General features: G+C 34.6%; 1 protein-coding gene across 1 annotated transcript; it reads left to right on the top strand.

Moving 5' to 3' along the window:
* Positions 1–252: 252 nt before the first annotated feature.
* On the top strand, positions 253–6,110 carry LOC100375003 (transmembrane protease serine 3-like). Its single transcript, XM_085493765.1, has 5 exons — positions 253–480; positions 1,636–1,730; positions 4,165–4,436; positions 5,220–5,368; positions 5,763–6,110. The coding sequence occupies exons 1-5, from the start codon at positions 253–255 to the stop codon at positions 5,934–5,936; spliced, it is 918 nt and encodes a 305-aa protein (XP_085349891.1). The 3' UTR covers positions 5,937–6,110.
* Positions 6,111–16,211: the final 10,101 nt, after the last annotated feature.

Genomic DNA, 16,211 nt, shown 5'->3' on the forward strand with positions numbered 1-16,211 from the left:
AAATGTTGGCCAGAATCGTGTTCTGATAGTGTACTCCATTAATTATAAAAGATGAGTTGGCAACACATTAACAATCTAGTTGCATATAGTTGCACCCAACCCACCCAAATTACCCCACTGCTTACTAAATACCAACCACACCCACACAAATCCCACTTACCAATCACAATCACCCAGTTTTCCCCACGAAGCGCAGCACCACTTTCCACTGTGGCCATAGTGAGAATATGAATTATTGTCGAGCATGGAAAAATGAAGAATTCTCTAATTGTTTTCAATTTCAATTTGTTCATATATATCCTGCAATTAGTTACAGATATTCCGGGTACAGCACATAGTGATAACCCTACAGTCACGCCTACAATCGAAGACCCCTACAGTGAATTGACAGGTTGTGGTGTACAAAAAAACCAGAAAAACAGCGTAAATGCAAAGATAGTCGGCGGCCAAGATGCAGACGTGGGTGAATGGCCATGGCAGGTGAGTTTCTGTGCTATCGGTAACACGTATTCCTACATTAACCCATGCGAATTAATTCTATCAGAGTGTTGCTCAACATCTGTGGGCAAGACAGTGATTTCAAATGTAGTTCAATTGTTTAGAAAAATAATGAGTACGTAACTAATACTACAATTAGTAGTGCGTACCAGTAATCCTGCGCGAAGGCGTATTTACGTAGGTCACAGTATTATAACGTAAACCGAGACATGTCTCTTTCCATAGTGATTGAATTACGTTATACAGAAGTTAACGTATCGATTTGAGCTCTATGATTTATTATTTTGTAAGAGAAATATTTGAGTATTTCATGGACTATCTCTCACAATTTATATCACCCTGTAAGAAACTGACGGTGATCGCGCCTATCAATGGTCGATGGAGGTCGACCCTAACGGACAACAGCGGGTCAACCTTAACAAAAACCTCGTTTGGACGGCCACATGCAACCAGTGAACTTCCATCTTTCGAGGGATGGTAAACGGGGACGAAATAAATGGAAATACACGCACCATTCGGGAATAAAACACCAAAGAACTGTCTTTATCGTACCGCTCCAAACTACAAGACACACTCAGACTAAAAAAACTAAACGAATAACAAGATGACCTCATAATTCGGACACGTGACATTAAATTCAGCACGTAATAGGCTAAGAAAAATTATGCGCGTACTATTTCCATGTATGGATTGCAATGTTTCCGCGAAATATAGGTTCCCGGGGCGAGAGACGTTTCACGAATATACACGAAATTTTGCGAATGTCGGTATAACTAAATAATTCCATGCGTGAGATATCTAGGTCTCATATAAACAAAGATGGTGACTTTGACTGTTGCGCAGATCAACGAGTACAAACTGAGATGTCACCAAGCTTTAATTAGATATTTTTTGGTGAATGGATGATATCAAAGAAGACACCGGCGGCAATTAATGCAAATCGCGTCCAGGTCAAATCTTGCATTTGTGATTTCCATTAGAAGAGCGCATTGGATTGTGGGAAAATCAATGTTTATCAACACAAATGTCGCACATGCGCAGCGCTACGACCACTGCCTTTTATGTAGCACACTATACAATTCCAATAACACAACATTAACTAAAACATATTATTATAATTGCTTGGTTGTCTTACAGATTGCCCTTGTAAACAGTTATTCTGATATAATGCTCTGTGGTGGTTCTCTTATCTCCGAGACATGGGTGGTAACAGCAGCACACTGTGTCGCAGAGTAAGTTAAATTTTCATCTTCTTTAGAGCTGTAATCACTGTAATGCTGTAATCACTGTAATACTGTAATCACTGTAATGCTGTAATCACTGTAATGCTGTAATCACTTTAATACTGTAATCACTGTAATGCTGTAATCACTGTAATGATGTAATCACTGTAATCATGCACGGCTTATGTGAAGCTCCAATTCCTAATACAGATTACAACAAGCAATGTTCATCGTATCAATGCAGTGCCGGCGGCACAGGGGACAAAGGAGGCAATCTTCCCCTCGAGAAAAATGTTGCGGCGTCGCCCCCTAAAATCAAGCTGAAACCCTTTGTAGTTTGTATCAGCATAATTTGCCCCTCAAAATGCAGGAAATAGCGTTTCAGAGGGTCTAGTATTAAAAATTGTCAAGGTGGAGCATCCCTCGGACCCCCCTAGGAAGGTCGCGCCTTCGGCGCGAAGGATGATGAGCAGATCTCGCCCCTCCATGCAAAATGTCGCGCCGCCGCCTTTGCAATGGCAGCGCGATTTGTAGTGAGTCCCCTTCAATGTGTGGAAGCAGTTCATGATAGGATATGCCATTTAGGCTAATATGATTAATTTTACGTTAAATCTTTTAAAGATGCTATATGGATGAGAACATGTATGTTTCATATCATTAATATTGATACTGTATTTTGATGAATACATTGGATTATGAGTTTTCAAAACGTAGTTCTCACATTTTTTTTTCAATTGTTGTCTAATGAAAACTATAAAGTGTACAGCATACTTAGTTTACGATATTATCATATTCTAATTTGGTTCTCAAAATATACGTGTTTTATATTATATACATTATATACTGTTCTGATTGTACTGTCAGAACATGCATGACACCAATAGTTTATAGGATAAGGGTATGTGACTGGTGGGATATGCATTAACGATTATAATTCACACAAATTACTTGATGATTACAAAATAGCAAGACACGCGTACAGTTTTTGAAATCCTAATGAGAATTAGTTCATCAGTGAACGTAATTTGAAGGATAAATCCATTAGCCGAAATTCATTCACAAATAACGGATGCGACTTTTGGGAATCTGAGTGGGATTCTCAGAACATTGTGTTCCAATGTAGTCTCCAACAAAGAAATGCACTATATATCAGCACTCAAGTTCACAAGCAGATCCGGATATGTTTGTATAAAAATGAACATTGGCTAATCTCAAGTGTTAATATTCCCATGGTTACAGGTTTTATGTTCTTTCCCATTATTTTGATTAAGAAATCAACAAACGTTGACATCGCTCTGGGAAAAATACCATGTGACCCCTAACTGACAATTGTGTTTTTGAACTACTTTAAATTCGATTCCTAGTCCAATAGCTTGATTCAGAATCCCGATCCCGGACAAGAAACTGGCGCAAAAGTCCCAGAAGCCCAGATAATCCATCCTCAATAAATGTACATTATGTCCCTGACACAAAATGAGAAAATCTGTCTGTCTAAATCTAAGTGTCTAACTATACGTTACACAGAATTGCGTTTTTGATGCATATATTTGAAATATCAGCCTGCTTCTTGCTAAATTGTTATCATGGTCACCATGCTTATTTATCAATAATATTTAATCAATATTTTTAAATAAAAAAAGGATATATTGACTACAGCTTCTGACATGCATGTTACATATTTTGTGTAATGTACGAATTCAGAAGATTAACATTGATTGATAAAGCAATAAATTCCTGAATGAGAATGGTCATTACATTACTTTCATTTCATAGGTGTTAAGAAAGAGTGGACTACGATATCAGATAAACACTTACTCACATTTAATGGATATTAAAGACCGAGTCCAAACAATGACACAAAATGTTTGTTGTTACGATCATTTTATGGTATTCATGAACATTCTTATCAGGAAATACCGAAAAAGAAATATGAGGGCTTCATTGTATTCTGTTTTTGTAATTACGTATTATAAAATCACTAATAAAAAATATTTCAAGAGTAACGTACATTTTCCAGTGAAATTTCAAACAATTATATAGATATATTATTGACCATATATAAGGACTTTTAGAAATTAAATTTGAACGGCTTTGGATTAATATTTTACATATATAAGGTTTTAAACGCTAGTAAAATTATAATAATTTAACATACTTTTATTTTCAGATTTTCTAATTGCACCGCCTTCGAGTGTTTTGGCGGTAGCCATGTTTTGTATATTTTAGCAGTCGTTTTTTATTATGCAAACCACATATTAAAATATTTTAGGCATTAATCTCGCCTCGTTTATTAGTGTAATCAACTGAATAAAGAGTTCAGATTTCCACAGCGTAATAACATCAAAAGCATGTGGCTTTAAATCAAAAAGAGGCTAAAGGAAACATGACACCATGCGACAAAATAATAAAGATAACACCGCTTTTGACACTACTCTGATTTCAGTTCGCCTTACCCGTCTAAATATGCTGTATATACTGGTATACACGATCTGGATAATACGACATCGTCAACAACCACACGTCATCTCATCGATGACATCATCGTCCATGAGATGTATAATGATGTAACACAAGACAGTGACATCGCGTTGCTGAAGCTATCCGATCAGGCGAACTTCACGTACGACACTGTCAATAACGTCTGTCTTCCGGGCCGAGGGACTATTTTCGAAGACGGTGAAATGTGTTATGTCAGTGGATGGGGATCCATCTATGGTGAGTTGATGGGGTTGCACTGTTAACGTTTTCAATTAGGAGATGTGTCTGCGTATGTTCAAGGGGAGTTAGGGTAGCTCATTGTGTACTTTAAAACTATTAATCCACTTCAGTTTACATGTTTAGCTCCGCTATAGATTTAGTGGACAGAGCGGAGAATATTACTGATTGTCTTCCGTCGTCCGTCGCCCGTCATCCGTACGCGTCGGCGTCAACTTTACATTTTCGAAAACAGCAATTCCACTGGCTTCAATATTTGGTACAGATGTACCTTGAGTGGACCTCTCTCAGATTTATTGACGACATCTTATATTTTATAATTTTAGAGAATATTTATGTCATTTTAGTTAAAACATGGAGTTAAAAAGAAATGCTGTCTTCGTCTTCTTAAAAAAAGAACAAGCCTCATGGCTACGATATTTTATGCATAGGCACTTTTGGTAGACCTCGGTCAGATTTGATCATTTGTGACAATACCTTCAATTCTCTAATTTTAGTGAATATTTTTGTTATTTTTTGGTAAAAACGGTTGTTTTCGACTTCTTCTTGAAAGTGGCAAGACCAATTGCTCATATTTTATGTGTAGAAATGTGAACGGGCCTTTGAATTATTTGTTATTACGTGACGGTGTTTAATTTTCTAATTTTTTTGGATGTTTTTTAAAAATATTTTTAGTAAAAAATGCAATTTTTAATTGTACTGCGGAACCTTGCTTGCTTGTTGGTTATACTATTTTGTAGCTGAATTAAAAGTTTAATTGTCAGTTATACCATTTGTCTGTAGATGGCGGTCCATCATACAATATATTACAGGAAGCAGCGGTCCCTCTGATTAGTACATTGCAGTGTAACACAGAGACAAATCTGTATGGCCACATCACACCAAATATGTTATGTGCTGGATACAGCGAAGGAGGCGTGGATGCCTGCCAGGTAGTTATATCCACATGTGTATCTCATGTCTAGACAATGTTTATATATCACAAAATATAAAGCATTATTTGATAAGCAAGTTTAGATTCCAAAAAATTGAATATTAAATATTATTTTTTATTATTTTTCATTATATCTTGTTTTGCATTGATTTCTATGATCAAAATATTTCGTAATATTTAGAAGTATTACTCAAGAAAATTAATATTTTACACAATTTTAAAAAACAAGTGTGAGTTAATTTAGCGAGTTTCCAATGAAATAATGTTTTACTATTCTGTGAATTTAACACCAGCTATACATTTTACGCATGCTGAGTAGATTTAGATGTAAATTATGAAGTCGTCATGAACTGTAGTGTTGATACTGATATTATGTTGTTTTTTTCTTAAAGGGAGACAGTGGTGGACCTTTGGTATGTAAGCGTAATGGTCGATGGGTGCTAGCCGGGGTTACGAGTTGGGGAGATGGTTGCGCTCGTCCATTGTACCCTGGTGTCTACACAAAGCTAACAAAATGTATGAACTGGATCGAAACAAAAATTAATCAAATATTTGACGAAATTTGAAGTCATTTAAATTTATTTTTTGTGCAGTGTGGATTACTGCATGTTGTCTCAATTGCACTGAGACTTGAGGAGGGAGACTAAGAACACGTGGAAATCCGCCTCTACACTAAAGATTAAATCGCTCCATTAATCATGGGTACACTGAGAAATACACATTATCTAAAATATGTAAAATATGTATTGTCATTTACTACAGAATCAAACTTTCCTAATTATGGTTTCTATATTTATTCTGATACATATAGTGAGTTGTATTTAACAACGGTAAACTAATTGGTTTAATGATGGTTATCATTCAATAGTTTAATCGTAATCAAATATAATTAATAAAAATATAAAGTTATTTTTTTAAGTTATTGTTTTAATTTACAATAACATTTTAAAATTTCTACAGCTTTTTGTTTTCAGACAATGATGCCAAATTCGGTAAAAATTTGAAACAGCTTTGTTATATAAGACACACCCTGTTATTTGAGTTATTTAGGTTTTTATTTCCCTGACTAATTTCTATAATCATCCACGAAGTGTACATTTCACCAACGCTTATAACTACATTGGTTGTAACACACATAAACCAATTTTTATAATTATCAATATTGCGTACCTGACATGAGGGCAGCCGTGCTTTGAAGATTATTTTCGAATACTAATACTATTGTTGTACACAACGTCATAGCTGATACAATCACCGCAGCGTATGGAATGTCGGTTTAGGAATTGCTAGATCATCCAGAGATCTGAGTTGTCTTATTCTGGTAGAAGTCTACTCATACGTGGAAATACCCAACATTTATTCGTTTTGCAATAAATAGTACTCCAAGGTAATATAATGATATTGACTCCAAAAAATTGGTGCCACTAGCCTAATTTTGTAGAAAATTACATTTTAGAGTATAGCGGTCATTTGACAGTATTATAACTTCTTTACCATAGGTTCATATGGCATGGATATTATGTCATATCTTAAATTGTAGGCTGGCGACATAAAACATTATATATTATGACTGATGGGGTACATTTTGTTGTCCTGGATTATTTTTTAAAAAATCTTGGTTTTAAAATGTGCCAAAAATGCATTTTTTTAAATATTGTGCTCTATGGAATAGTCCTAAAAATAGCAATTTTTGAAAATGTTAAAAAAAGTTTCGTCACAGTAAAACAATAACCACGATTGTACATAATAAACCAAAGAACATTGTCATGCGATTGATTGCCAACCTTCTCAAAAATATGAGAAGGCTTCTACCTTAAGATTGAGAATCTAAAGCATCTACCACCCGTAACAGGTAATTCAAATTTACTATTGACAATTGTTGAGTTCTCTGTTTCACAATCTTTCTTCATACATCGATGGGAGACCTGCGTTCAAACTTATTTAATAAAATATCATTTTTAATTCAAATAAAGAAGACCATGAAGACGCTAAAAAAAATAACAAATTTGGGGTTCTTGTTTTCGTGTGGCTCTGGTTTTTTTTGGGTTGAATAAAAAAGTTGACAATGTTGGTTCTTTTTTATCACTTTTCAAGCAGCAAATTTACAATATAAATACACAATCATGGGCATAGATATTCAGATGAAGACTTCCGTTTTTGACATTGTGAAATTCTTTCATTTTTTGGGAGAAAAAAACCCTAAAAAACTGATTTTGACAAGATAATTCAGAAATTTATAATAAGAATAATTCATAACGAAATGTATTCCCTATGCACCCATAACTAATTCTCATAATTACCAATTACACTAGAATATTACAGAAACAGATATAATTTGTTATTTTCTCTATAATTTTGCGTTTTATTTGTCTCGAATTAAGACTGGAAGAAGCTAAATGAAATAACAATCTATGTAGTGTGTTGAACAACTCATGTATGAACAATAACTTTAAATAAATATGATTTTACCTGGTAAAAATACTGTATTTTAGGCATAAAAACGAAAGAATTTCGAAAACGACAAATGTTATCGCAGTGTTAGAATTACCCAAAACTACAAAGTAAAATGAACTTAAATACAATATTGTTGTGAAAAAATATCCATCTACGACTGATCTCGAAAAGTATATGCCAGATATGATCATCATCACAAAGTTTTTCGGTTTGAATCAGATTTGAGCGTTTTCAGATGCGCTCTCCGACACATCATTTAGATTTCAGCTGTATTCTGAAAGTGAGAAGTGAGCACACCGTAAATCGTTCAAAATTGTCCTTGATTCCCATGTAGACTTGTATACAATGAATGTATGACATGTTTCCTCAAAATATTTTCCGATTTATTTACTATTCATACGCCATTCAGTTCTCAAACAAACTCTGAACTGGTTTGTTATTGAATATACTTAGTGGTCGAGCTATCCAGCTATGACGAACGGAAATATACAAGTAGATATTGGTACGTGTTACGAGTTAGTACATAAAGTATAAATCAAATGATCACATTAACAGTCATTAAGTCAACATTATACATCAAAGTCGGACTTTGATACACCTTACGAACCGTCTACTTGTTGTGCCGTTTCACTGCCGACACGGATCTTGTAACAAACCAAAGGAAACAGGAAACAACAACTTAATGGGTGGCTGTTAGCAGAAATTGGATGACACTCGGTCAGTACATTTTTTAAATTTTTCATCGTAAATTGAATTTTATTCCAGAATTGCATAGGTTCTTGTTTTGTCGTGATCTTGGAGCTACGCAGGGACAATCCCGTCAATCGTCACCAACCATGGTTAAAGCATGATGATTGGAACGAAGATGCCCCCCCCCCCAACTACATATCAAATCACTGTCTGACTCACAGTCGTGATTTCCCGACTATTAGATGCGCTTCTATGTATAATAATGAAATCACATTTATGTTAACTACTCACATCACACTTTTTAATGCAAATAATTACGAGAGCGTGCCGCGGTGTTAAATCTTGGGGGCACTTCGTTGATATAGCTGGACATATGACATATGTTCCTTTTGGATAAAATGCGACTTTCGGAAAAACTCGGAACACCAATGACTTATTATTGTCCATGAAATTCAGAACGTACAGGCATATATCATCTTATTGGCCAAGTAACCCCTCCCGCTGGTATGAAATACAGGAGTAGGCGAACGCTATGAGCGCTACAAGTACGCATTTTTTGTAGGTGAGGTAATCGGCGGTTTCTACCTCCACGGCATTCACTTGTCACGGAAACCCGTAATGCACATAATAAATACAATAACATAAATCATTACTGTATACTGATGACGTATATATAAGTACAAATGACGGCGTTACTCGGATGCCAATGTTAAAATGTAAACTGAAAAATGTCACGATCTGCAAATACGATTTCTTAACAACATGGTTTGATAATACCTATATATCATCGTTCTAACCTTTTTTTTGATTATCGTAAATTCTGGTTCCATAGGGTGTCATCAAGGAAAACATTACATTTGAAATAATAATAATAATAATAATAATAATTATGACACAGTAAGATTTGAAAAAAAGTGAAATAGGAAACAAACAAATAAATAAATAAAATCTGAGATCATGGTTTACAACAATAGCAAATTATGATAAAAACAAAATTGAAATGATAATATATGTATTGCATCCTTGCAATAACTGGTATTATTATAAGCTGTCAGAGATGTTTTCAGTCAATTCGTGAATTATTAGTTGATTTGTTTAATTCATATTCAATATACTGCATTCATTTTCATACATGCACTGTGTACATATCATCTTGAAATATAGTGCTACAACATCGTCGGTTTCGAGTTGCGTATAATTGTTCCGTGACAGTATTTTCAATGTATTGGTTATGTTATTTTAAAAATGTTTTATTTTTACGCAATTTAACTTAGTATCAGCTTGAGGTATCAAGATGGCGAGTAGATGTAATGGAGAGAAGCATACACTCTCACAATCACATCAAAATGACATATTTACTATATCACATAGTACCAGTGGCCAAATGCCGGCAAATACCGTAAGTAATGATAGATTTACGCTGTGTCGACATTGAATTTATATATATTGTTAAATGTGTAATATGGACAAAACATGCATATCTTGATATTGTTATTTGATAGTACTTCTTAATACAACTAGATTACGATTCTTCGTGACCTTTAAATTGTGTTTTAACACGCATAGTATTCGTTCCATGAAAAACGATGAATATTACGTACGTGAAGTACGTGATCGTTACTGTACGTACTATAACAATCGACACACATGTTGATAACATAATTTAGTAGTTTCATCAAAAAAATATTCGGTTTTATGTGACAATAACAACGATATTAGTTGATAAATCGTAATCCAATGTTTTCAATCAATGGTTGAAAGGTTGGTTATAGAGAGTAACATGGTTGAAAGTTTGGTTATGGAGAGTAACATGGTTGAAAGCTTGGTTATGGAGAGTAACATAGTCGAAAGCTTGGTTATGAGTAGTAACATAGTTGAAATCTTGGTTATGAGTAGTAACATAGATGAAAGTTAGTTAAGCAGATTATCATGGTTGAAAGCTTAGTTATCAATAGTAACATAGTCGAAAGCTCGGTTATGGAGAGTAACATAGTTGAAATCTTGGTTATGGGTAGTAACATAGTTGAAAGCTTGGTTATGAGTAGTACCATAGATGAAAGCTTGGTTATGAGTAGTAACATAGTTCAAAGCTTGGTTATGGGTGGTAACATAGTTGAAAGCTTTGTTATGGGTGGTAACATCGATGAAAGGTTGGTTATGGGTAGTAACATAGTTCAAAGCTTGGTTATGGGTAGTAACATAGTACAAAGCTTGGTTATGGATAGTAATGATAGTTGAAAGCTTGGTTATGGGTAGTAACATAGTTGAAAGCTTGGTTATGAGTAGTAACATAGTTGAAAGGTTGGTTATGGGTAGTAACATAGTTCAAAGCTTGGTTATGGGTAGTAACATAGTTCAAAGCTTGGTTATGGATAGTAATGACAGTTGAAAGCTTGGTTATGGGTAGTAACATAGTTGAAAGCTTTGTTGTTGGTGGTAACATAGATGAAAGGTTGGTTATGGGTAGTAATATAGATGAAAGCTTGGTTATGAGTAGTAACATAGTTGAAAGGTTGGTTATGGGTAGTAACATAATTGAAAGCTTGGTTATGAGTAGTAACTTAGTTGAAAGCTTGGTTATTGGTAGTAACATAGTTGAAAGTTTGGTTATGAGTAGTAACATAGTTGAAAGCTTGGTTATGGGTAGTAACATAGTTCAAAGCTTGGTTATGGGTAATAACATAGTTCAAAGCTTGGTTATGGGTAGTAACGTAGTTGAAAGCTCGGTTATGGGTGGTAACATAAATAAAATGTTGGTTATGGAGAATAACATGGTTCAAAGCTTAGTTATGGGTTGTAACATAGTTGAAACTTGGTTATGAGTAGTAACATAGTTGAAAGCTTGGTTATGGGTAGTAACATAGATGAAAGCTTTGTTGTGGGTGGTAACATAGATGAAAGGTTGGTTATGGAGAGTAACATGGTTCAAAGCTTGGTTATAGGTAGTAACATAGTTGAAAGCTTGGTTATGAGTAGTAACATAGTTGAAAGCTTGGTTATGGGTAGTAACATAGTTGAAAGCTCGGTTATGGGTGGTAACATAGATGAAAGCTTGGTTATGAGTAGTAACATAGATGAAAGTTAGTTAAGCAGATTATCATGGTTGAAAGCTTAGTTATCGATAGTAACATAGTTGAAATCTTGGTTACGGGTAGTAACGTAGTCAAAAGCTTGGTTATCAATAGTAAAATAGTTGAAAGCTTGGCTATGGATAGTGACATAGCTGAAAGCTTGGTTATGGAGAGTAACATATTTGAAAGCTTGGTTATGGTTGGTAACATAGTTGAAAGCTCGGTTAAGGAGACTAACCTAGTTGAAAGCTTGGTTATCAATAGTAACATAGTTGAAATCTTGGTTATGGGTAGTAACATAGATGAAAGCTTGGTTATGAGTAGTAACATAGTTGAAAGCTTGGTTATGGGTAGTAACATAGATGAAAGGTTGGTTATGGGTAGTAACATAGATGAAAGGTTGGTTATGGGTAGTAATATAGATGAAAGCTTGGTTATGGGTAGTAACATAGATGAAAGGTTGGTTATGGGTAGTAACATATTTGAAAGCTCGGTTATGGAGAGTAACATAGTTGAAAGCTTGGTTATCAATAGTAACATAGTTGAAATCTTGGTTATGGGTAGTAACATAGATTAAAGCTTGGTTGTGAGTAGTAACATAGTTGAAAGCTTGGTTATGGGTAGTAACATAGATGAAAGGTTGGTTATGGGTAGTAATATAGATGAAAGCTTGGTTATGGGTAGTAACATAGATGAAAGGTTGGTTATGGGTAGTAACATATTTGAAAGCTCGGTTATGGAGAGTAACATAGTTGAAAGCTTGGTTATCAATAGTAACATAGTTGAAATCTTGGTTATGGGTAGTAACATAGATGAAAGCTTGGTTGTGAGTAGTAACATAGTTGAAAGCTTGGTTATGGGTAGTAACATAGATGAAAGGTTGGTTATGGGTAGTAATATAGATGAAAGCTTGGTTATGGGTAGTAACATAGATGAAAGGTTGGTTATGGGTAGTAATATAGATGAAAGCTTGGTTGTGAGTAGTAACATAGTTGAAAGGTTGGTTATGGGTAGTAACATAGTTGAAAGCTTGGTTATGGGTAGTAACATAGTCAAAAGCTTAGTTATCGATAGTAACATAATTGAAATCTTGGTTATGGTTGGTAACATAGTTGAAAGCTTGGTTATGGAGAGTAACATAGTTGAAAGCTTGGTTATCAATAGTAACATAGTTGAAATCTTGGTTATGGGTAGTAACATAGATGAAAGCTTGGTTGTGAGTAGTAACATAGTTGAAAGCTTGGTTATGGGTAGTAACATAGATGAAAGGTTGGTTATGGGTAGTAATATAGATGAAAGCTTGGTTGTGAGTAGTAACATAGTTGAAATCTTGGTTATGGGTAGTAACAGTTGAAAGCTTGGTTATGGGTAGTAACATAGTTGAAAGCTTGGTTATGGGTAGTAACATAGTTGACAGTTTGGTTATGGGTAGTAACATAGTTGAAAGCTTGGTTATTAGTAGTAACATAGTTGAAAGCTTGGTTATGGGTAGTAACATAGTTGAAAGCTTGGTTATGGGTAGTAACATAGTTGAAAGCTTGGTTATGGGTAGTAACATAGTTGAAAGCTTGGTTATTTGATAGTAACATAGTTGAAAGCTTGGTTATGGGTAGTAACATAGTTGACAGTTTGGTTATGGGTAGTAACATAGTTGAAAGCTTGGTTATTAGTAGTAACATAGTTGAAAGCTTGGTTATGGGTAGTAACATAGTTGAAAGCTTGGTTATGGGTAGTAACATAGTTGAAAGCTTGGTTATTTGATAGTAACATAGTTGAAAGCTTGGTTATGGGTAGTAACATAGTTGAAAGCTTGGTTATGGGTAGTAACATAGTTGAAAGCTTGGTTATGGGTAGTAACATAGTTGAAAGCTTGGTTATGGGTAGTAATGATAGTTGAAAGCTTGGTTATGGGTAGTAATATAGTTGAAAGCTTGGTTATGGGTAGTAACATAGTTGGAAGCTTGGTTATGGGTAGTAACATAGTTAAAAGCTTGGTTGTGAGTAGTAACATAGTTAAAAGCTTGGTTGTGAGTAGTAACATAGTTGGAAGCATGGTTGTGAGTAGTAACATAGTTGAAAGCTTGGTTATGTGTAGTAACATAGTTGAAAGCTTGGTTATGGGTAGTAACATAGTTGAAAGCTTGGTTATGGGTAGTAACATAGTTGAAAGCTTGGTTATTTGATAGTAACATAGTTGAAAGCTTGGTTATTTGATAGTAACATAGTTGAAAGCTTGGTTATGGGTAGTAACATAGTTAAAAGCTTGGTTGTGAGTAGTAACATAGTTGAAAGCTTGGTTATGGGTAGTAACATAGTTGAAAGCTTGGTTGTGAGTAGTAACATAGTTGAAAGCTTGGTTATGGGTAGTAACATAGTTAAAAGCTTGGTTGTGAGTAGTAACATAGTTGAAAGCTTGGTTATGGGTAATAACATAGTTGAAAGCTTGGTTATGAGTAGTAACATAGTTAAAAGCTTGGTTGTGAGTAGTAACATAGTTGAAAGCTTGGTTGTGAGTAGTAACATAGTTGAAAGCTTGGTTATGGGTAGTAACATAGTTGAAAGCTTGGTTATGGGTAGTAACATAGTTGAAAGCTTGGTTATTTGATAGTAACATAGTTGAAAGCTTGGTTATGGGTAGTAACATAGTTAAAAGCTTGGTTGTGAGTAGTAACATAGTTGAAAGCTTGGTTATGGGTAGTAACATAGTTGAAAGGTTGGTTATGGGTAGTAACATAGTTGAAAGCTTGGTTATGGGTAGTAACATAGTTGAAAGCTTGGTTATGGGTAGTAACATAGTTGAAAGCTTGGTTATTTGATAGTAACATAGTTGAAAGCTTGGTTATGGGTAGTAACATAGTTGAAAGCTTGGTTATGGGTAGTAACATAGTTAAAAGCTTGGTTGTGAGTAGTAACATAGTTGAAAGCTTGGTTGTGAGTAGTAACATAGTTAAAAGCTTGGTTGTGAGTAGTAACATAGTTGAAAGCTTGGTTGTGAGTAGTAACATAGTTGAAAGCTTGGTTATGGGTAGTAACATAGTTGAAAGCTTGGTTATGAGTAGTAACATAGTTGAAAGCTTGGTTATGGGTAGTAACATAGTTGAAAGCTTGGTTATGGGTAGTAACATAGTTGAAAGCTTGGTTATGAGTAGTAACATAGTTGAAAGCTTGGTTATTTGATAGTAACATAGTTGAAAGCTTGGTTATTTGATAGTAACATAGTTGAAAGCTTGGTTATGGGTAGTAACATAGTTGAAAGCTTGGTTATTTGATAGTAACATAGTTGAAAGCTTGGTTATTTGATAGTAACATAGTTGAAAGCTTGGTTATGGGTAGTAACATAGTTGAAAGCTTGGTTATGGGTAGTAACATAGTTAAAAGCTTGGTTGTCAGTAGTAACATAGTTGGAAGCTTGGTTGTGAGTAGTAACATAGTTGAAAGCTTGGTTATGAGTAGTAACATAGTTGAAAGCTTGGTTATTTGATAGTAACATAGTTGAAAGCTTGGTTATGAGTAGTAACATAGTTGAAAGCTTGGTTATTTGATAGTAACATAGTTGAAAGCTTGGTTATTTGATAGTAACATAGTTGAAAGCTTGGTTATGGGTAGTAACATAGTTGAAAGCTTGGTTATGGGTAGTAACATAGTTAAAAGCTTGGTTGTCAGTAGTAACATAGTTGGAAGCTTGGTTGTGAGTAGTAACATAGTTGAAAGCTTGGTTATGGGCAGTAATGATAGTTGAAAGCTTGGTTATGGGTAGTAACATAGTTGAAAACTTGGTTATGAGTAGTAACATAGATGAAAGCTTTGTTATGAGTAGTAACATAGTTGAAAGTTTGGTTATGGGTAGTAACATAGATGAAAGCGTTGTTATGAGTAGTAACATAGTTGAAAGTTTGGTTATGGGTAGTAACATAGTTGAAAGCTTGGTTATGAGTAGTAACATAGATGAAAGCTTGGTTATGGGTAGTAACATAGTTGAAAGCTTGGTTATGAGTAGTAACATAGATGAAAGCTTGGTTATGGGTAGTAATATAGTTGAAAGCTTGATTATAAAGAGTAACATAGTTGATAATGGGATGTAACACAATTGGAAGGTCTTCCTGCAGCATCAAACTACAGAAAGTTGTGTTGTCAATATAAGTTAGTAACACTATGGTATAGTGTACACTTATAATTATTTGATTACGATTTTATGGTTTCGATTTCAGGTATATCTTTGGCACTTTCTCAGAATAAAATTGACTACCTTAAAAGTTTTACTACTGCCTTATGACTGTAATACTTACCCCAATGACCAGTAATGGCTGTATTACAACTATTGTTTTGTTTTACAGGCATATATTGCAAGAAACAGAACAGAACAGCAACACAACTCATCTTCAACTACTGCAGCAAATGTTAAACCAGATACAACCAGCTCAGTCACGAAAACATGCTTGATAATTTCAACAATCGTTTTCTGCTTAAGTTTAGCTGTCATAGCAATAGTTCTTATTTTCACATGTAAGTTCACAATTTATTTGGTCAATTGTGTTTTCTAACTTACTTGAATTATTTATCGCCTCGAACTTCCAGATCAGTGATTTCCCCGTTCATTTGGTCATCTGCCTACTGTACAACAGTTCT

This window comes from Saccoglossus kowalevskii, chromosome 19 (genome assembly GCF_978046115.1).
Source record: "Saccoglossus kowalevskii chromosome 19, keSacKowa6.1, whole genome shotgun sequence".
Lineage (NCBI taxonomy): Eukaryota > Metazoa > Hemichordata > Enteropneusta > Harrimaniidae > Saccoglossus > Saccoglossus kowalevskii.

Coding starts and splice junctions, on each gene's coding strand:
- LOC100375003 (XM_085493765.1), top strand. CDS start 253: ATGAAGAATTCTCTAATTGTTTTCAATTTCAATTTGTTCATATATATC. Junction 4,437..5,219: donor TGGATGGGGATCCATCTATG/GTGAGTTGATGG, acceptor ATTTGTCTGTAG/ATGGCGGTCCATCATACAAT. Junction 5,369..5,762: donor GAGGCGTGGATGCCTGCCAG/GTAGTTATATCC, acceptor TTTTTCTTAAAG/GGAGACAGTGGTGGACCTTT.